This window comes from Centrocercus urophasianus, unplaced genomic scaffold (genome assembly GCF_019232065.1).
Source record: "Centrocercus urophasianus isolate 14NV4802_14NV808 unplaced genomic scaffold, USGS_Curo_1.0 seq_10, whole genome shotgun sequence".
Lineage (NCBI taxonomy): Eukaryota > Metazoa > Chordata > Aves > Galliformes > Phasianidae > Centrocercus > Centrocercus urophasianus.
The window spans coordinates 57,695,741-57,718,362 of record NW_024884142.1 but is presented as its reverse complement, the minus strand read 5'-3'; the positions used below and the strand labels follow the sequence as shown (position 1 = coordinate 57,718,362).

Sequence of the window (22,622 nt, the reverse complement as noted above, 5' to 3'; positions counted from 1 at the left end):
GGCGGGGCGCGGAAAGGCGCGGCCGCCTGGGTGGGAGAGGCGGGCTCAGGAGCTGTTCTCATAAACAGACACAGGGGAGTGTGGCAAGGCAAATAAACACACACCTTAATTCCTCTTGAAACATACTTCAAGAGCCTTTACCGGAGGTAACTGCCCTACGAAAGCATTGTCCTCCTCGAACTGTGCCGCTCTGTTGAGTTCTGATTTGACGTTGAATCCCCAGTGAGCGTTTCATACCCCGTTTCTGTGCCACCAGGTTAAAAGTCACTAGGATGACAGCTGCCTATGCACCGTCGAGAGTTGTGCAGTGAGACGTGGCTGCGATGCTATTAGGAGCAACCGGAGAACCGGCGGGGGGCAGCGGATGCCGTTCCCTACATGTGCTCACAGCGTACGCATCCAAGAGGATCCCACCGGAGCCATAGCCTCACCGCGGACAGCACCGTGCACCGCAATGACCGCTGTGCTGCCTCTCGTGCTGCCTGCGCTGCTGCTGGCAGGTGCCGCGCTGCCACCAGCTGCCGCCTCTGCGCAGCGCTCTGTGGCCCGCATGGACGGGGATGTCATCATTGGTGCCCTCTTCTCGGTCCACCATCAACCACCAGCTGAGAAGGTGCCTGAGAGGAAGTGTGGGGAGATCCGGGAGCAATACGGCATCCAGCGGGTGGAGGCCATGTTTCACACCTTGGATAAGATCAACGCTGACCCAGTGCTGCTGCCCAACATCACGCTGGGCAGCGAGATCCGCGACTCCTGCTGGCACTCTTCGGTGGCCCTGGAGCAGAGCATTGAGTTCATTCGGGACTCACTCATCTCTATCAGGGATGACAGGGAGGGTGGTGGGCGCTGCCTCTCCGACTCACAACCACAGCCCCCAGGCCGCCTGAGGAAGCCCATTGCAGGAGTAATTGGCCCTGGTTCCAGCTCAGTCGCCATCCAGGTGCAGAACCTCCTGCAGCTCTTTGACATCCCACAAATTGCCTATTCTGCCACCAGCATCGACCTGAGTGACAAGACTCTCTACAAGTATTTCCTCCGTGTGGTGCCCTCTGACACACTCCAAGCCCGCGCCATGCTTGATATTGTGAAGCGTTACAACTGGACTTACGTGTCTGCTGTGCACACTGAAGGTGGGTCCAGGGGGAAGGTGGGAGCCCACAGTGCCCATCTGCTGCCCAGGAGCAGATGGGTTCTGCCTGGGCTGAGTTGAGACCTTGTGGTGCCTTTCCAGGGTGTCCTGTGGAAAATAGAGGGCAGCAGGGCTGTTCTGTGGGATTCTAATGTAAAGATGTTGACTTGAACAATGTGTTCATAGTCAACAGATTTCCTTCTTTTCAAATGGCTTATATCAAAAGAAAAGGTTGTTTTATAAAGGAGCGTCAGCTTATAGGTGGGCTGGCTGGACCAACATAAATTAAAGAAATTATTTTTTCTTATAGAAGGCAAACTCTTGTGATAGATTACTGTGGCATTTCTATAGTCCAATTATAGACACAAAAATGGGATTTTCAAGTATAAAATTGCAAAGCTGATCTTATTATTGTTGTAATTGTGCAGCTGTTTTCTTTACCTGAGCATATATCTGCTGTGGATTTGATTTACGATTCCCTCTCTGGTTACAGAGCTGACTCCACACCTTTTCTTCTCACAGAGATGGCTCAGTAAAAAGTGTGAAGAACATACGCTGTTATGAATAAATAAAGAAATCTCCAGTAAGATTTGCATATACAACATGCAAAGATGAATCGGATTAAATTGAATACTTAAGACATAAAAGTGCTGCAATTCTGAAAAAAAAAAAAAAAAAAAAAAAAAAGCATATGTAAGAGCAGGAAGCAATGACCTGACATTTGCAGTTCATTTTATGCCCTGTCACAGATGAGAAAATGAACTGCTGGAAGGAGTGGAACACGAGCTCTTAGGATTCCTTACTGCTGACAGATAGGATTAGATGTTGTGCCAGGCTGGGGTGAAAAATAAACATCGAGGGGGTGAATTATGTGTGGATGCAAACTGCCGAGCTCCACTCCATGCACTTCTGGGGAGCTATGAGCTCACCCTGGCTGAGAGCTGCCTGAGGGGATCTGTTCACTCCGTGCAGATACAACTCAACGCAGGTAGGATTTATCTCTCTAGGAAAATAAAAAACAAAAACAAAAACAAAAACCAAAAAACTATAGCTTCTAAAGGTCATTTGTTTATTCATTTTAAAAGATCATTGTAAGTAGTAATTTCATCCATTGCTCGCAAGAATTTTTAATTCCATATCTATTTTTACAATAGATGGTGACTGAGGAAAAATGGTTGTTGCAAGACATTTTTGCAGTATTTAGACTGATACTTTTGAAAATAGTGGATCAGTTCTGCCCCACGAAGTAACAGTCTCCTCTTAGGAAATGTCATGAGGATTTTGCAGATTATGCAGTTCAAGTTACATGTTTGCTTTTTTTTTTTTTTAAATCTTTATCTGCCATACCCTTACTGTTAGAGTGAGGCTGCAAATCCCACTGCAAATATATATAACAAACCTCAACTTCTTTGCTTCTTCCAGGAAGATGTCATTAACCCCATGGCAATTGCTGATGGGTGGATTCCAAAGGGGTTTTTTTTTTTCCTGTATGAATTGAAATTAGTAGACATGAAATAGCTGTGAGTTATTGCAATTCTGTTACTTGAAATACTGTGCACTCACAGTGAGAGCTGCTTGCTGGTATGTTAAAGGTGGTATTACTCTGCACAGGAAACACAGAGTCACTCTGAGTAATACTTTGTGAATAGGAGCAGCTCCATCCGTGCTATGTTTGGAAATAGAGGGATAAAGTGTAGTTAGAAACATTCCTCCTCCACACTTACTCATTGGCCTCTGCACTGTCTTAATAGTGGGCTGCAAATAATTCTGGGGTCTTACTGGTTGGGGAATCACATCAGTGGGCGTCATGAAAAATTCCTAGGAAGCATGCAGGTTGAAGTTGTGAAGAAGTTTCATTTTCAGAGTACTTCAGGTCTGATCTGACCACCTCTTGAGAGCTGCAGAGATGCTGTTTCTGCTCAGTCTCTCACTCTTATGGGGCCTCGCAGCTCAGTGCCTACAGGCACCCAGCCACAAGAGGATGACACAACACCACCAGCCTTTGGCCTGTGGCAGCCAGCAGTGCTCTATCAGTGACAACTCAGACCTGACCTGAACATCTCGGCTCCTCCATTCCCCTTCCTCTGCTCCCATACACTGGATGGAGCTATTTGAGAGCCCCAAATGATACTGGTCTGCAGCAATGTACTTCTAATGAAAATCAGAAATAAATGCCTCACAGTTCAGTGCCAATTTTCTTATCATGGAGCCACAAGGATCAAAAGATTAAAGTCATCCAGCCTGTGGCATGATGTCTTTCAAATAGTTACCAATATCCTTCTTTGCATGTGATGTGAAGACCACTCTTCTTGTGTTAATGCCATTACTGGTGACTATATTTACCTGTACACAGTCTCTGTGCATTAATACATGATGTTTCATGGTGTACTTTTTGCACCATTGTTTATTAAGGTATATAAATGTTGCACTTGATTAGAAACTTGTTAGTGAAAAAACCTGTTTTCAAAGGCCTGCTTAGCTTTAGATTAAAACTGACACATACAGCTCCACGCTGCAGAACAAACAAAGGCAAGTTACTATGTCTGGTTGTTATGTATCTCAGTTGAGCATACTTACACATGGTGAGAGCACATTTATTTCAGAGTAGGCAGCAGTCATGAAATGATGTGAGAAATCTGTGCGTATGCCTGTAGAAGGCTGTGTGACTATAAAGTAGCTGCAAGGCATTTTCAAGACTATTATTTTTTTTAGAGATTCTTCAAAGGTACTTCAGTGTTGGAGTACTTGGCATGGGTACATCTTCTCAGCTCTTAGGCTTGAAAGGCATCCTCATCTAGAAATGCAGATAAGTGTCTGTCTAACTCCAGGCCAAGGCTTCATATGGAAATCAAAGGTCTTAAAAACACATGTATGAAGTTGGGCACAACTCTACGGATATTCCTGAATTCAGGTCATGTTCATACATACCAAGTGTGATAAGGGCTGTTTCCAGAAAGCACAGGGCACTTATTAGATTGCTGTGCATTACACTAGCTTCCCAGACCCTTAAGATGCCTATATAATAGCTGGTGCTCAGCAGCCTCCAAAAAATTCCTCATCTTTATCCAAAAGGTAGGAGAGATGATGGTTTAAGAAGGCTTTAGATGATCTCGCTTTCCAAGGAGGTCACTTCAGTATAAGAAAATAGAAATAGTTAATGCTTAGGGCTGAATTTTCTTTTCAATTACTGGGCTTACAAAATGTGTGAAAGATTTTTGGTTTTGTGAACAGATCTGTTTGTCTACTGACCATCTGCTATTTATGGACTATTCTTGCACTTTAGTGTACAAATAGTCCTCTACAAACAACATTTAAATTCCAGCAGGTTAACATGTGGACTCGGTAGAAATATCTTTAGAAATGGACCATTTAGTTAATTGCATCAAATTGTGATTATTTATAGCTTTATTTTACTGATAGCACCAAAATATGATCAATTTGTCTGATTTGTGTCACAAGGCTTGAAATAAATTATGACAAAATGAATGGCAAAACTGTAAAAACTTCCTATCAAAGTAGACAGCAATGTATTTAATTATCTTCACAGTGATTTTTTTATAACCTGACTACCACACACAGTGTTCTGGTAACATACAAGAAATTCATATGCACAGTTACATATACATGTCGGAACGAAAGTGGTAAGGAGTAGACCTTGCTATTCGCTGCAGATTTCACAGAAAAAAAAAAAAAATCTTGCGTAGAACTCACTGAAGTAGCTTTAGTTGTGCTAGAAAATAATACTCCTGTTTAAAGATAAGTGGGGCAATATCCAAATGGTTCAAAGGAATAATTTTGATACAATGAAATTGCTTTATTTCTCACAAGGTGTTCTTACAAGCTATTTCTAATAATGATTTATCATTAATTTCTTGGTGTTACTAGGGTTGGTACTTTTCAGTTAAATTATGGTCAGGCAATAGTGAACAGCATCTTCAATTCCTACACTTGAAATTTCAGAATTTACCAATATTTCTATCAACAGCCGTAAAAATTTTCATAACCTCATGAAGTGTGAACTGTGCCTGAGATGTTTGTTCCCAAATAAATTTTCCTATCTATTTTTTTTCCTCCATTTCAATAGCTTCACCTATCATCATCAGAGGCTTCCTGATAGGGAAAAAGGAGAGAAAAATGTCCTAAGAAGGACAAATAGTAATTTAAAAACAGGCAAGGACTAGAATTCTCCCTGTATTGGACACATTAATTATATTTATTATAAGGTGTTGTGCTAGGAGAATCACTTACATTGATTGATGTTGACAAAAATATTGTGTGCGACCAACACTGCAGAGGATCAAGAGAAATTCCTTCTGAAATATATATTGCTTTGCAGTACTCCTAAATTCACAAATAATCAAAGTTTTCAACTGCACAACTGGCAGCTACATGAGTTAAATCACCTCAAAAAACTCATCTAACTTCTCAGCCTGACTTTGCAGTAATATTACTGGATACATATTTATCAGTAGGCCCTGTGGGTTCATTTGTGCTTCACTTCAGTTTTTGTTTGTTTGTTTTTTTCTTGAATTATTCCCCTGTTTTTGGATTTGAATGTTCCATATTCCTTGCAAACTCCTTCAGGATTCTTGTCTCAGTGAAAACTGTTTTTAAAAAAAGTAAAACAATTCTAATGATCTCAAAAACCATGTGAAAATACCTCCATAATTCCTTTGAACTACTGTTCACAAGATGAAGGTGATCATTCTTAGTTTTCTCAGACAGAAAAATAAAAACTGTTTCAAGTGTTATAAGTAGGAATAGTATGATCCATTGAAAAAGAATCTTCAGGGCTCTGATGAGCCACTGAATTGGTAGCTGCAGTAGGAGCTACAAGAATGACTGCACTTGCCATACACAACCTAGAAAAATACCGGTCGAAGTCACTACTAACTGGTGCTCACTGACCTGTGTGAAAAACCACTGTGATTTTCTGGGTGGCAGGTGTTCACAGCATAGGCCACCATCACAGATGGCACTAATTAACACCTGTGCTGACAGTCTGATGGGAACGGCCAAATACTGGTCAGACATGAACTAGAATAGCTTTTCAGCAAAGGAAGCTTTCTCTCCACCTTTTCGCTAAGGGAATTGTTTATTGTGAAAAATAACCTATTAGCTGAGAATCATAGAATCATAGAATTACAAGGTTGGAAACAGCCTGCAAGATCATCTAGTCCAACTGCCCTCCCATTACCATTGCTACCACAGGCTACTAAACCATATCTCATAGCTCCTCATCCAGACACCTCTTGAACTCAATTAACATCTAGGGAAATATTCTATACTAGTCCTTCATCAGTGGGATGAATGTTAAAAGAAAGAAGAGCAGAGCACACATAGAGCACACCTTCACAGCTACTAGGTGAGAAACTGCCAATGGACCTTTCCTGTGTGAATTTGACTAATCCCTTTTTGCATCTATTTGTATACCTTTCTCTCTGGTGTCTTAACAGTGAATTTTATTACATAATTGCATGTTGTATGAACAAGTATTTCCTCTTATTTACTTATGTTTGTTCCTTATCGACTACATTACATTCCTACATTTGTACAAAACTTCTTATCATTTGTTACTCCTGATCATAATTTTGTTCTTCTGGTTTTAGCAGGAAATGTGGGGGTAACAGTTGTATGCATGTTTGAGGTGGAGTACACCATGGTTAAATTCAGTCATGAAGTAACTTGTTCTGTATTGCTCTTGCACCTTTCCTGATAAAATTCTAGTGGTCCACTACCTTTTCAGCTCCCACAGTGCACTGAATGGATGCCACCAGAAAATAGTTTTAAATACCACAATACCTTTTTCTTAAAAGGCAAAGCCTAGATCATAGGCCATCATACACAGTAGTTTCCTCATGTGTGTTACTCCACATTAGTTAACACAAAATTTATTTCCTATCCTTTTGTTCCTATTTGCTAGCCAATTCTTAATCCATAACAGGACATTCTTTCTAATCAATATTACCTCTGCTTCTGTGAGAATCACTACTGAGGGATCTCAGCAAAAGTTCTCTTAAATTCCAAATGTTTTATATTTATTGTATCATTCACATGGCTATTTGCTCCATCAAAGAAATCTAGTAAACTTCTGAGGTATGTATATAGGTCACTCTGAAAGTAGTGCCTCCTATTTATTTCAATGGAAACTACAACAGATACATAGAGCACAATAACAGAATTTGGTAGAGCAAATTCAGTGATACGTCAGCTACAAAACACCATTTTTCAACACAGTCACCACATTGCTGTACATTTTTGCCAGTGATGAACAAAAGCCTGCATGCTGTACTTGTAAAAATCTGCACCACCAGAGGTACCCACTGTCACCACTGCTGAAATGCACCACCCACCACCTTACTGTGCTCACATTCACTGTTTGGTTCCCATCAACATTCAGCAGGGGTTGATGAATGCCTCTCTGCTGCCATCTGTCACACAGCAACAAAATGTAACAGAATATGGGTGGGTAGGTTCAACTTCTACTGCTGTACCACCAACATCTGCCTCTGATGCTGTGTATAGCCCTCGTATTTTCTCTGTAGAAACTGTGTTGGTTCTTCTCTGATATATTTATTTACTTGTGTATCAATACTGCTTTTGTTATTGTTTCAACCAGTTAGCTTTCTGTGGGAATGTCACAAGTTTTTTAATCATTGGGTTACCCTCTACACTCTAAACATTCTATAAATTTTCTTAATGATTAAATCTGATATATAAAATGACTTTTTCCAATTTACCGCTGCCATCTGTTTTGGTACTAAGGCCAATTCAATTGGCATCAAAGTACCATAGCAAAATTCTGCATGGAAAATTAGCTGGTCTTGGCAATTTGTTAAATCCATCTTACGGATTTGTTATAAAATATTGATACTCTGAGACAGCTGTTTAGACTTGTCCTACAGAAGAAATGACCTTTCTCTGAGGACTATCCTATCTCCCTTCCCAGACAGTGTAGATCCAGACAGCTAATTTAACTTTTCTGCTATGGTTTTATCTTCCCCAAGTGCTCTTTTTATGTATCTGGTTATCAGTGGATATAAGGCAAGTTTCTCATTTCTGGAATATTTGCAGAATGGTGGATTATTGTATTTTATGTCGTTGTGTCTCAAAATTGTTTCATATTGTCTTATTGTGGTTTTATGTTTCATTTGCCAAGGTATTCTCTGTTCTCATTCCCTCATTAAGACAAAATTTCCACTTGTTAATTTTTTATTTTTATTTTTTTTTAGTTTTATTTTAATAACTTTATGGAGCTTACTTTTCTGTTTTATTGTGCTGGCTCTTTGATCTTTTTGGAGATATGGTGATTATTTTTGAGCAGTGGCATATAAAACTGCTCTCAGTCTCTTACATGTATCTAAGTCATTTCCATGCAATTTCTTAGTATTTTGATCTCTTAGCTGCTCCTTTCAATTTCCTTGAAATTGGATTTCTCTTTTTTAAAAAAGATAATTTATTTTGCTTTCAATTAAATATTACCATTACCAATTTTTATTTCTCTTGCATCTTTTTCATACCAAATATGTCTAAATTTCAGTCACAATTACAGATTTTTTGATACTTAGGTTATAATAAGGCCTTCTATACTGCTCTAGGCTAACTCTTCTTTTGTGAGCTCAGTGAGAAGATGAGGCAACACGCACATGAAAAGGAAATCAGAACACAATATGTAAGATTTACCTTCATTTTCCATTACCTAACTTGCATTCTGGAAGTACAGAGCCAATGTGTTAGTAGCGGTCTGTGACACGTGGAGTGCTTTTTAATGAAAAGTACTGTGCATGCTCTCATTTCCTCTTGTGACATGATTCTATGCCACTACCTGGACGGTTTGTGTCTGTCAAGAACCAGTGCGGAAGATATTTCATTTTAGTGAAAAGTCATGCTATCACACAACACAGTGGTTTGAACAATTTCTGTTTGTATTTTCTGCTGAATATTTTTAAACAAATCAATTGGTTAAAGGATTCCTTCATTTTATTAAAGGGAAGGAAAGATTTATAAATCCTTTCTAAATATGATAGAAATGTTGTAAGGATAGGCATTTGGCAGTTCTGAAGACAAAGCAGATAATGTCCTGTGCTGGTGCAGAGGGTAAGTGTAACTGTAGGGCTTCTGATACAATCCTCATTGATCTTAGCTGTTGGTCCTCTCTTTGAGATCAGTGGATCCTGAATGGGGATTAACATGGCTATCACATATTTACAGCTTATAGGAATTGTATTCCTCAGAGAACGCTTAAGATCCCCAGGGCTTATGAATCCTTTGAGAAGCATCTCATAATTATCAAAAGTAGTGTAAAATTGTGTGAAGGCAAACTGCTGGATTTGCATAGATATTAGAAGATATTCATATACATAATATTTTCCTTCCAACTAGAAGAACAATGAGTCTAGTTCACTTCTAAACATGAATTCCCAATGAATTTTACTCTTTACTTCTCTTGCAAATTGTTTGTGGAGCAGACTTTCATTTTCTTCAGCACTGTCACAATCTGTAGTTTGACAGGGGACTTTCATATTATTCACCTGTGACTGTGTGTATTTGTAAAGGCTGGTAGCTTCCCACACATTTATTCAAACAAAACTCATCTGGGCAACAAGAACTAGGCATGAAAATCATGAAAGTCATTGGAAATCTGGGTAGATGTTCATAAAAATAAACATGAGTCTAGGTTCCACAGAACATCGAAGGTCTTTTCTAATACAGAGTAGAAAATAAAAAATAAATTTGTAATTATTTGTTGGGAATTGAGAAAACATTTCAGACAAACATATGAGCATTTTCTTTTACCTGCATGGTGCTTGCTAGAGAGGTTTGAGTGCAAGGAAATTTGGCATGTAGACAGTAGTAGGAGTTGTATCAAGTGCTGGGTATTGATAGATGGTAATCCTCTTAGAGAGAATGTATTTTTCTGACTGCAGGCTCTGCCTGTTTTATTTCAGTCTCTTGCCTGAGCAGCAAGAAATTAAATATTGACAGTGATGCAAAGGAATGCTACATTATCATCATTGCTGAAACTGGTGGATTGATTTGAGAAACTGAAGAATTGAAATCCATTACCACTGAAGTGGGTAGAATAGGATATTGCCATGAGCCAATAGCATTCTCTCAGGTGGCGCTCTTATTTTCCAGGACACAATCCTATGGGAGCACGAACATATATTTGGGATTAGACTAAAAATTCCACAGATATGTGAAGTGCTGAGCTGGGACAATCACTCTGCTAGAACAGAAGTTTTCAAGATGCTGAGAAGGAAAAAGGGGGCAGGCAGAAGCCTTATAAGCCTGGATAGCACACAGCCGCAAAACACCAATCAGTAACTTTAACTAAGTCATGTGCCTTTTCATTAGTATTGTTTTCTTCCCCCGCAAGGCACCTGGATCATGGTTCTCAGGTGTCAACTGCATTCTCTTGTAAAAATAGGATTAGCCTTTCTCTTTCATGTGGTTGTCTACCAGAGCTAAACCAATTTGCTGCCAGATTTCTGCAGGGTTCCAACATCCAGCAGCTCTGTCTGTACATATTAAGGGACAGTGCCTGTGGCTGTTATCCAGCACAGAGCTGGAGTTCTTCCTCCTTCCCAAACAGTGCCAATCTGCAAGTGGAATTACAGGAATGATGAGAAGACTTTCCAAGACCTTCTGAATTTGTCACTGGTCTCAGAATGAGACAGTCAATATTCTCTTAAACTACCCCTAAACATGTCCATAACTTTGTGCTCCACTGCTGGCATCCTGCAAAAAGGTGGCATAAGGATGTAGAGAGTCTGACTCTGTCACATGAGGAGAGTGATGTCCAAGAGTGATGTTATGAAGGTGAGTGAGATGATGAATATTGGTTTAAATCTATAATGGAACAGGCAAAATGGTCAGCATTAGCTTGTGCCAAAAATCCAAAAGCAAAAATCAAGTGAGCTATCCCAGACAATTCCAGCTACCAAGACAGCAAACTCTAGAAAAATAATAAGATGGCAATTCAGGGCTCAGCTGACAAAAAGTTATAATTACAGCCAACCAGAGTGACTCTTTGGGAAATAGTTTACATACTAACTTGATTTTATTTCCTGATGAAAGTGCAACTGAGAAAGCTAAATGTAACTGTTCAGATTGAGTATGTCAGACTTCTTTAAGGCAATGAATTAGTATCAAAGGTTATTTTGATTTTTAAAAAGTGATATACTGTATTGGAAAAACAGACATCAAATAAATTACAGCTCAGAACACCAACCTCAGTAAGTGGGGAGCAACCATCAAATGAGGTCATTTTAACAGCATTGCATAGAGATCAAAAAAGAGTCTAATGCCTCACTGTCTTCATAAGTGATATGAAACACATCTCTGCTGACAAAATCTGCATCTGTGAGATAATAAGTAAAGGGGAGAAAAGGAAACATTCAAATCTCTTGGTAAACTAGGCACAATCTAAGAAAATGTATGCTAGTACAGTCAAATGCAAACCACATATGAAGGATTAAGGCACGTCTGCCACTTGCACTTAAGTCCTAAATGCAATATACAGTTACAGAGGATCTACTTTCAAAAAACAGCTACAATAACAAAACAAACAATAAAGCCCACCAAACCCTAAAAAATCTACTCCTCAGTACAAAAAGCTTGTGTAACTGCTCACAACTGTGTTGTGAGACTGGGAACTTTACATCCACATAGGGATTATTATGATTAATGTTGCTGTTGTCTTTTCAGTGCCATTATCAATATTTTAGAAGGAATTTAAAATATTGGAAAGAGGTCAGGATAAAATGATTTGTGGGATGAAAACAATGCCTTATCAAAGGAATCTAAAGCAGCTTACTCCATATGATTGGTCAAAAGATAGGTACAACCTATTTTATAAAAAAAAATATTTCCTCCAAGCAAACAAAACCAATAAGAAATAAATTTTTCTTTGTCTTAATGGTTAAAATCATAGCAAGTGTCATTTGCTGCTCAGTGAACAAATGTGTACTTTTGAAGATGGCTGGCCACTGGGACAAATGACTAAAGAAAATGATGCATGTTCGGTCTTCTGATGTTGTCTGACCAAAATGTGCTGCAGACATTCCAGAACAGTTTTATTCAAATGCAAGTCACTGGGCCCAGTGCAGTGTTATTCTGAGTGAACCCATGGGCTTGCATTATACAGGTGGTTGTGTAGATATAAAGAGCTGAGGTCCTTTCAAGCACCAAATTCTAATTATTTATTAATACTTCTGATTATGTAAGCAGAGAAGAAAAACATTTTAAAAGTAGCTTAACATTCATGAGTTCACTTTTGGTCTCAGCTGCCTCGGAAAATTAAAAGTATCTTATGCTGTAGATACTAAGTACATAGGAAAGCAATTCAGGATTAAATAACCTCCTTAGTCAAAGATAGTCCACTATTGCAATTTGTGTGGATTATTTTGAGTGTATATTTGTTCATTTACTAGCAATTGGTGTTTTAACCATGCATTTTACCATTAGTTTACAGAATAATTTTTCTATACTATTTTTATTTTTTTGCTGGTTGAAAATTCCAGTTTTCATGCCAATTTTATACTGGCCTTGCTCTTTTTCCTGTGTCATAAATATTGTCCCTTGTGACTGAAGAAAACAACAAGTTTTTTAAAAGAATGCAATGATGTTTTTCTCATGACCTCATTAATTTGAGCACTACTTTGAATCTGAAATGATATAATTCATCTGACAGGACATGCAAAATACAATAAACAACAAACCAAAATGTGTGGAAGAGTAACAAGAAATTTGCAACTGGGTTAATTAACATTTTTACCCATCAGTTTTTCTAGAAAGGAAAGCACTAGTGAATTTTGTGAAGATTTGTTGTGAAAACATAGATGATAATGTTTTCTGGATGTTTCTTAACATTTATATAATGTATTATAGATGCTATTGTTTCATGCAAGAAACACATTAATGGGCTCTTACAAGGCAATTTGGAGTACTATCGTATCTGAAAAATCAGTGTCTTTGTTACACCTACTTGCACATTTTCTGATGAGTTCCATATACATGGAAAAGTGTATTCCACTGTTTGTGTAGCTGTGATGTTGCCTTTGAAGTGTAAAGCAGAGATGTGCTGGTGCTACAAATATCTTGAGACACATCACAGCTTTTTATAGCTCATACCCTAAGGATATATGGATAATGAAACACTCTTTAAGATTCTGGCTATACATCTGTATTTACACTCAGACCTATGATTCTGCCTTAATGAAGTCAATGGGAGACTAGCTTTTGACTAAAATTTAGCTATAAATCTATCTCCACAGGGAGATCCGTTAAGGTGCAGAACACTCTTGTGTGATCCAAAAAGACATGTGAACACTGACTCAACTTTAAGAACATGAATTATGGAAGACAAGAATTAACTGTATACTTACAAGACATTTTTTCTGAGGATTGCTCACTTCACAGAAGTGTCCAATGCCTTACTAGTTTAGGTACAATGTGCTTTGAGTCACATTAAAAACAGGCTTTCTATGGATAAAATTAACATTTTAAAGCCTACTAGAGATCTGTGTACAGGGTTAGGCTATAGGGAGACCGTATGGCCTCTGAATTCTGCATTTCATAGGATTATGAAAACTGATGAGTGGATTTATGGAAGGCTGCAGCCCACTGGAGAAAAAGGACAATATTCTGTATGTATTGTTCTGAAGCGACAGGTAGAAGTTATTTTCTCTTTCTTAATTTAAAGAGGAATACTGAAATAACTGATCAATTTGGCCATGTTTTTCGCTTTGTAGATGAAAGATCAAGGTAAAAAGACAGCTAACTGAATGCTGAAAACTTCATTGCACCTTCCCATTTGGTAATTAGGATTCTTTTTTTTTTTTCTTTCTTTCTTTTTTTTCTTCCCCTTTTTTAGCAATTGGATTACATTAGGATAAGTTTCTCCTGGATTTTTTTTCCTCTCTCATTTTTAATAAATACTTTTTATCAACTGCGTTCTGATTTGTATGTGCTTAGCTTCACAAGCTCATACAAGACTTTTGTTGTAATAGATGCAGGAAAATAACATATAGAGAAGAAAGAAAAGGAATTACTTCTGTGTCTCTACCACACAAAGATTTCTCTTGTCAAAGGCTGTCTTTTTGGTATTTCCAGCTTCCGTACACTAATACCAATTTTCTCATCTTCCAAGGAAGCTGTCTTAAATTTTCTAGCCTTTAACAAACACTACTTCAAATTACAGAATACACAATATTTTGTGAATCGTATAAAAAATTACAAATTGCAGGTCATATTCAGAGTATGCACTGTGTATGCTTCATTGTTCAGTAAGCAGGTTTCATTGCATACACAGCAGAACACAAAAAGTGGCTGATGCAGGGATGGCATAAAAAAGAACAGTGGTCTGCCTTGTTTTGAGGAGAAATTTATTGAAGAGATTCTTGTAGAACTTTTTGATTCTCCTGAATCAACACTTTCCAAAGGAGAGAAATTTCTGTAGGAATGTTCTATGTAGCTCTGCTTTTAGCAGTGTCTCATCATCCTTCTCATAAAAATCACAGCCTGCACCTGTCTGTATCAGCTTCTTCTAATCTTTCCTTCAGCTCCCTCTCCCATTATACTAACACCAAAAACACTTTCTGAAAATCTTAGTTGACTATTCTTTTCAAAAGCTATTGGCTTCTGGAAAAGAACTTACATATCTGTAAATCTCTCTTCTTTAGCATTGTTCTTTTCATGTTTTCATTGTAAACCATCATATCACGTTAATTTGAAACAATAGATGTATGCATCCTTGAATCATACAGAATTGGTGATTCTATCCTCAGTCACTGGGATGTATGTTTTCTATAGATTAGAAAAAAAATAAATCAATGTCAGCTGACCTGAAAACTTGCTTTTCAGACAGGGAAAGGTAAAAATTTGGAAACAGTGTAGTAGTCATTACAATTAGATCATAATTAACCTTTTATTATTGTAAGTTATTTTAATCTAAAAATAGAATTTGCTTTCAACCTGATGCCATTGGCTTCAGTGGAAGATTTGCTGCTGATTTCTGTAGGAAGCATTTTTAGATATAATTATTACAGACTTTCAATTCAAATGTATGTGCCTATATATGTGAAGGAAAAGTCTAAGAAAAGAGGGGTGCAGAGAGAAAGCCTGCATATTTTACTAATAGAAATGCTATTTTATTTATTTATTTATTATTAGTCTGCCTCCTTCTTTTTTTTCTTGCAGAAGTATTCCAGAGTTGCATTCTAAAAAGTGTAAATCTTTACAAAGAATTTCTTCCTGGTAATATTCACATTTGAATTTCAGTCTCAGGGAAGCTTGACTTTATGCTGCTACTAGTTATCTTTGTGACAAGGCCACTGTTGCTTCAAAGAAAGGGAATAGGATGTTTGGCATATTGTAACTTGGAACACCAATAAGGAAAGGGATACATTTTAATAAACAAGAAGGTGGAGATGATACACTCCTGCAAACGCAAATGTTTTACCCTTAATTTCTACAGCTGTGATTTCATTCCAAGCATGCAAGTTATGCAGCAAGGAATTCTGCTTCACTGCTAATTAGGGAATTGATCCAGTAGACAACGGATTGAAATATTATCCAGTTACATAAGGGAAACAAAAGAAATTGGGATATCTTACCTTAGTCTTAACTCAGTTTAAAATAGTGATTGGATCTGCTGTAGAACAGGATGATTGATTCCTGTATTTATTGTACAAAAACTTTCTTTGGGCAACTGAAAATAAATCATTTCAGAATTTAAAAATATATTATTCTGCAGTAGTTTTAAAAACAGCTAGGGAGGGAAACATGGTGGTTCTTATTTTACGTTCTCTCTCTCTATCACAATAGTTCAAAGGGATTCCGGGTTGTCTTATCCTAGATGATCCTAGAAGACTAGAAAATCCATTTGGGAAGCATTACTGTCAAACTTTACACTGTAGCATTTCAAAAGATTTTTTAAAGGTTCATTGGTCCATGTGGTGGGCTGACCCTGACCAGCAGCCAGCCACCCATGCAGCCACTTATTTGCTTCTCCCTGTCCTATGCCAAGGCAATGGGTAAGAATTGGAAAGACAAAAGTGAGAAAACTCATGGATCAAGACAAAAACAGCTTAATAGATGCTGGAAAGTTTTAAAAACAAATAAGTGAAAAAGAAGGAAGTTTCTCACTACTTTCAAGAGACAGACTCGTGCTCCACCAGCCAGTGAAGAGCAACCACCTTTGAAGCCCCAACACCCCTCAACATCAGTTGTTCACAGGGTGCTGTGAAGAAGGTTAACACTATCTCAGGCAGACTCAGCACAGTCCAGCACAGTAAATATTGTATTTCAGTAATTATGTCACTCTTCTTAAAGAAAGGTGTGGGGTTTTTTTATCATCTCATGTCAAAAGTGAAGCTAATTTGTCCACTTCCCTGATGAGTGGTCTAAACACTGAACTGCTTGACTTGTACTTGCGTATCTGCAAAGGCCTCATTGAGTTTCTAACGTTGGCATATTGCACCTTCAAAACTAACACACTAGAGTTAATAGCTGATAAAATACTGCGAAGAGTAATATTATTTAATCCAGATTTGCAACATAGAGTACTCTGAAGAACAGTTCCCAGGTTGTATGTTTCTTGCTCAAGTATTCTGGATATCCATGTTAACAACTGTGCTGACAAGTTATAAGGACATGCTATAGCTAGGTGACGTTTGCTACACTAAGCTTGAAAGATTGTTCATTTTTAAGATACTACTAAGTGTTTTGGAAACTGTCTATATGAGAACTGCAACTGATTTGAAATAGGATACATATTTTAGGAATACAGAGTAGAGGCAGAGGTGTAGCATTGGTGCCATTTGAGCAGAAGGTTACCCAAGATACCGTCCAACTCAAAATCATTTGATTTTTCAAGTATGTTCTCCATGGACTCCCCACATGATATAACGGTATGTATACACAGCCCATTTTAAAATTCAGGCTGGTAAGTTCCTTAATATGAATGCTTCTTTTGGAACACTGACCTAGAATTTTATTTTTTCTATAGTTAAAAGCTGCTTTGGGTTTCATGCTTTTTGTTCTTGTTTTTATAGGAGTACATCTCTGTTCTTGAATAGTTCACTTTCAGTAACATCTTCCTATCTAGCATTGTTTTGAAGGCTACACCAGTTTTTCACCATTTTTAAAAATATTTTTAGTGCTGGATAGTATTACATAAGCAGTCATACTGTTGCCAAATAGAATGAAGGTAGTTTGATCACACAATTCCTACAGTATTTCACTGATTTACATAAATAAAAGAACAATTTTGTGTATATATTTAATCAGAGCATTACATTCAATGCTTATGTATTATATTCTGCAAGACAATAATTTTATTCCATGATGGGATTTAATAGCTTGTGTGTGGCATTTTTAGTTCCTGAGAGTTTATATTCATGTGTATTTACCTGCATGTTTCTTTGTTTATGCCCAGTTTACTGAATGACCTAGATCATGCTATATTAGTAACTTCTCTCCCAGTCTTTCTGTCATTTGCAAATGCTATTGGTAACACTTCTGTATTTTTGTTTTTTTTTCAGGTCATTGACTAATGTTAACTAGATAAATCTAAGAACAGATCCTTGCAGGACACAATAAAAACTCAGTCTATTAATATTCCTTCACTGCAAGCATGTGGCAAAACTTAACATCCAGATTTTAATCTATTCTATGTATACGATATTGATTGTTATCATTCCAGGTCCATAGCAAATACATCACACAAAATGAAGGTAGATGTCTTGTAGACATATATCTCTACTTCATTGGCATTATTACATTTTATAACCAAAGTTTTAAATCCATTGATTATTTTAGATAACTGAATTTGAAAGGTCTGTTTCCACCTATCTGTGACTGGTTCCTGTTACATTATACCATTCCTTTATTATTATTATTATTATTATTTTTAATATCCTCAAGATCCATGTCAGTTCCTGAGTCATACTGGCCAGAATGAGTGTCAGGCTGACAGATCTGCAATTAATCAGGTGAACTCACTTTTCCTCTTAAAGTATTGCACAACACTATTTTTTTTTTTGCAGTCCTCTGGCACTTTATGACTTCTGGCAGCTATTGAAAATCATTTATAGTAGTTCAGAGAAGTCATCATCCACTTCTTTCAAAAGTTGTCTGAGCACATCCATCTTAAAATGCGTGCCTTTTGGAGCTGCTGTTTCATTTCCTTCTGAGCTGGAAATGGGAACTATCCATTCATCATCACCATCAACATCATCATTGTCTTCTGGTATGTATACATTATCTGTCTCTTTCTCAAAATACAGAAATTAGAAACTTATTTAATGCTTCTTCCTGTTCTACACATTCCCTTCAGTTGTCCAGTTGTTCAGTGACCCAAGATCATTATCTTTTATCAGCATTTCTTTCTTTCTTTCTTTCCTTCTTTTCTTTTCTGCAGTTCCCAGCTTCTTATATTTCTCTATTACCTTTTAGACTCTCAGACCACCAACTGTAGCCAAGTAGCAGAGTTATGTTTTTATTCAAAGACTGGAATCTAATCAATTCTAACCAAGGCACTTGGTTGGACAGGCTTTTTGGGAAAGGAATGCACAGGCCTACTAGCCAGTTTGTCCATGTTGAGTCTGACAGGCTGATGTGGTTGACAACTTTAAGGGCAAGAGGTGAAGTATTAGACTAATGAGCTAACGCTGCTGAGCGCCAGCTCCTGAGGGTAGTGATAAGGTCTCCTGAGCTGTATATCTCAGAAACTGCCAGGAACAATCATGCTGTTACTCCAGAGCTTTTCTCCAGCTTTGTGTCCCAGGGACTCTCTTGGCTTTTAAAGCTTGTGCTTTTGATAATTTTGAATCAGTTCCAGTGACAGAGCTACCTCCTTAGCAGGAGGCTGTTGCTGAGTGTAGTCAGAAGGCAGCAAATATCTGATGTTGTTGCTTAGCCAGTATTTGAACCAATTCAGACACTGGACCCAATTGGTTCTGCATTGAAGAGAAACATTTTATTTCTCAATGATAGTAAGTGAAGTATCTATTCCCCATGTAATTTATGATGATTTCAACTCTGAAAAAAGAGAGAAGAAAATAGTTCATTCTCCTACTGTTGTATGTACCTACATGAACATACAGAGAATTGCTCAGATGTTTTTATTTACATATATTTTCTGTTCATTACTTTCTGCTAACATGGATATCTTCTCCAAACAAAGGTATTATTTAGGAGAGGAGAAAAAACAACTAAACCACTTAAAGTCATCAAGATGAAAATAACTTGTAGAGACCTCACAAAATGTTCTTTCTTTCTTTGACTTTCTTTAGATTTGCTGGATCAGAGTACAGGCATCATGTCAAAAGAGCAGCAGTGCTTGTGAGAGAGCATTTATCAAGGGCTTACAAGAGGATGAAGGAAAATTAAAATGGCATTACAATCTTATTCTTCATTAAAAGTGAAGTACTAAATTTTCCACTAATTCATTTTGACAGATATTATTCTGACAGAGCTGACACCTGTGACAAAATGTGATTAAAGTGGATGCAATTCAGGAAGCAATGCTTTAACTTTTTCCCTAGCTCTATGATGTCAGTGACATACATAATTCAGAATTGAGTTTGTTTTCTTAAATCCATTTATCTTTGGCCATCATTACTTATTTACTTATTGTTATAGATGGATATTTACCTTCAGAATTGGTGAAAACAGTAGCTTCTTAGATTACAGGCAAAATGAAGTAATTAATCTGATTAACTCTGTCATGAAAAACTGAAATGTTAACATCATTTCCTAGGCAATGTATGGTGACATGTTAAAGGATGACTTTTGTTAACAGTCTTTTCTGTCTCAAGTTGGAGTTTTCTTCATTGATGATCCAATATCATCTTATTGTAAACATTAATAAAACTTAACAGAATATGGATAGCTATGGGGGGATCTTTAGCAAGTTCGTTTCTGGTAAAACTTGAGTTGTAGCTGTCTGGAATGCAAGGCTGAAAACAAGGTTGGCAGTTGTGGTTCTGTGAGATATTGCAGATGTATTTCAGATATAATTGTCACTCATGATGCCTTGATTGCTGATCATTGAAATTTACTCTAAGCTCTAGTCTTGGCTCTGTAGCCAAGAAGTGCCCAGTGAAACTCTCATACAAAAAAGAGTTCAGTCCTGATGAAGATCCCACCATTCCTGAGATTTTTTTTAAAATGTTCTGATGAGGCTTCAATATTTACTGACTGAAAGTAATTCCAAGAAAAAAAAATATCAACCACACCTGCTTTTGGCAATTTGTACAGGGTAAAAAGCTGAAAAGCCACTGCACCCTTTAGAGACCAATGAAGAGATGTGGTTCTCCTTGGGCACAAGTATTAGCAGCATGCCACCAGCAAAGACAGTGACACTGCCAATAAGAACTTGGCCACTGATTGTCTTTTTGAGTGTGGTTTTCCCTCCCCACCAACAACTGAATGTCTCTCAGCTCCTAAGGAGGTCAGAGATGGAAAAAAGTCATCAGATGTGATGCCTTTTGCTACAGACCACTATGCAAAAAATATTTATTTCAGAAAACCCTGTATATTCATTCATAAAATACACTTTTTACCTGTTTCTTTCATTTTTCGTAATTCCAGTAAGTGTCAGGTAAGAACTATCTTTAAACAATACTGATTATAATTTAGCTCTAGAAGAATCTAGTGGTTTAGTTTTTATCAGATCTTGTCTTGTTTGTTTTCTAATCTCTTCATTTCATTTCTAGTAAATCGTATTGGTTTGATATGTCCTCTTTGTATGCTAAGGCAGAGGCAATAAGATGACTTGGAGATATTGTTACTCTATATCATAAGAATTCTTAGAGGTATTAGATAAGCCAGTAATCATCAATTTTATCAGCAATCATTTGCTTGAACCTCTGCTTTTAAAAACAAAATCCATAGAAATTCAGTTTCATGGGACAAATTTTAGCCCTCATGTTGTCATTTAGTGTGCTTTCCAGTGGCATATTAAGTCAAATTATTAAAGCTGAAAACCGAAGTCTGCCTAAAGCGTCTCCTTTTCATCATATGTTAATATGAATAACCATATACTTTTCTGATTATATTAAAACCTGGACAGATGTATAAGACTGTAGTTCCTTTGAAAATACCATAGCAATGAGAGAGATGTTTTTAAGGATAAAATTAATCTTAGACACTGAATTTCATACACGTAAAATTCAATAGTTAACCTAACTGTTGTTATGAATGAGAAAGACCACTGAAGAATCTCTCAAAAGTCCAAAAGATGTCTGTATTCATACAAATTCTATCCATGATCTTATATTCACTATTGCCAAATATTCTGTAGGAATGAACATGCTCAAGTTGTGCCATTAATGCCTATAATCAGGTTGGTATTTCAAGTGCAGCTTTCTGCATTTGTTCTCACCCTCTCAAATGCAATGAAAACAGGCAAAAAAACCCTGTAGTGGCAGTGGAGAGGACATTCCACTGAAAGGATAGAGTGAAGAGAAGATGGTCCTTGATGGGCATCTTCTGCTCTCTCTCTATTGGGAAAGAAACAGCTTGGAATTCATTGCTTTGCATTGCTCATGGAAATTGTGCACATAATGGAGCTTCTCGTGTTCTTATTTCTCTGAGTAAGCATCCTAGAGGTGTCTGAGTTGAATCCCCAAAGGAAATATGCAGAAATCAGTGACCAGAGGTTGTTTATAATTTTATTTATCAGAAGTAGTCTTTTATCCCTCCTGTCTATGTTGATTTTTTTATGTTTTTGTCATCAGAAAACCTGTTGAATTGGGTACTTATTTAAAGGTGTCCTGTAGGATCACTGCATCATAATCAGCTTTTGAAATGGGCAAGTGTGTATAAGCCAAACAAAATATTCAGTTGCATGAAAAATAGTGCTAAGAAAGAGAACATTTAAAACATGCGAAAAGAACATTTCAGTGCCGTCTAAAGTGGAATGTGACTGGCATATCTCTTAGCTAAAAGGAATCATTAGCTTCTTTCTACAAAAGTGTGGGAAGCGTGTTTTTGTTCTCTTGGTGAAATCTTGGTACCGTATTAAAAACAATCAAATGTAACTGAAATATCTTGCTTATCTTGGAGGAGTGAATGTTGCGTAAGACTTATGCAAAGAGTAAGGGTAAGACTCTCCACTTGTACTGATAGCTGGAGCTGTCATGACCCAAGCACAGGACCTTGCACTTGGATTTGTTGAACATCGTGGTGTTCCTCTGGGCCCACTGCTCAAGCCTATCTAGTCTCTTTGGATAGCATTAGGTGGTCAAACACACCGCACATCTTGGTGTCATCTGCAAATATGCTGACAGTGCTCTTAGTCCACTATCAATGTCTTTGATGAAGGTATTAAAGAGCATTGGTCCCAGTAATGACCACTGAGGGACACCACTTGTCACTGATCTCCATCTGGACATTGATTCACTCACCAATACTCTTTGGGTACAATCTTGCAACCAGTTCCTCATCCATTGAATGAATGGTCCACACATCAAATGTATGTCTT

At 37.5% G+C, this 22,622-nt stretch overlaps 1 protein-coding gene across 3 annotated transcripts in view; it reads left to right on the top strand.

Moving 5' to 3' along the window:
• The first annotated feature begins 454 nt into the window (after positions 1-454).
• Positions 455-22,622, top strand: part of GRM1 (glutamate metabotropic receptor 1) — a 174,662-nt gene continuing 152,494 nt past the window's right edge. For all 3 annotated transcript variants that reach the window (XM_042820232.1, XM_042820250.1, XM_042820240.1), the window contains exon 1: positions 455-1,130. In XM_042820232.1, the coding sequence (XP_042676166.1) occupies positions 455-1,130 (676 nt within the window). The remainder of the gene's footprint in view (positions 1,131-22,622) is intronic.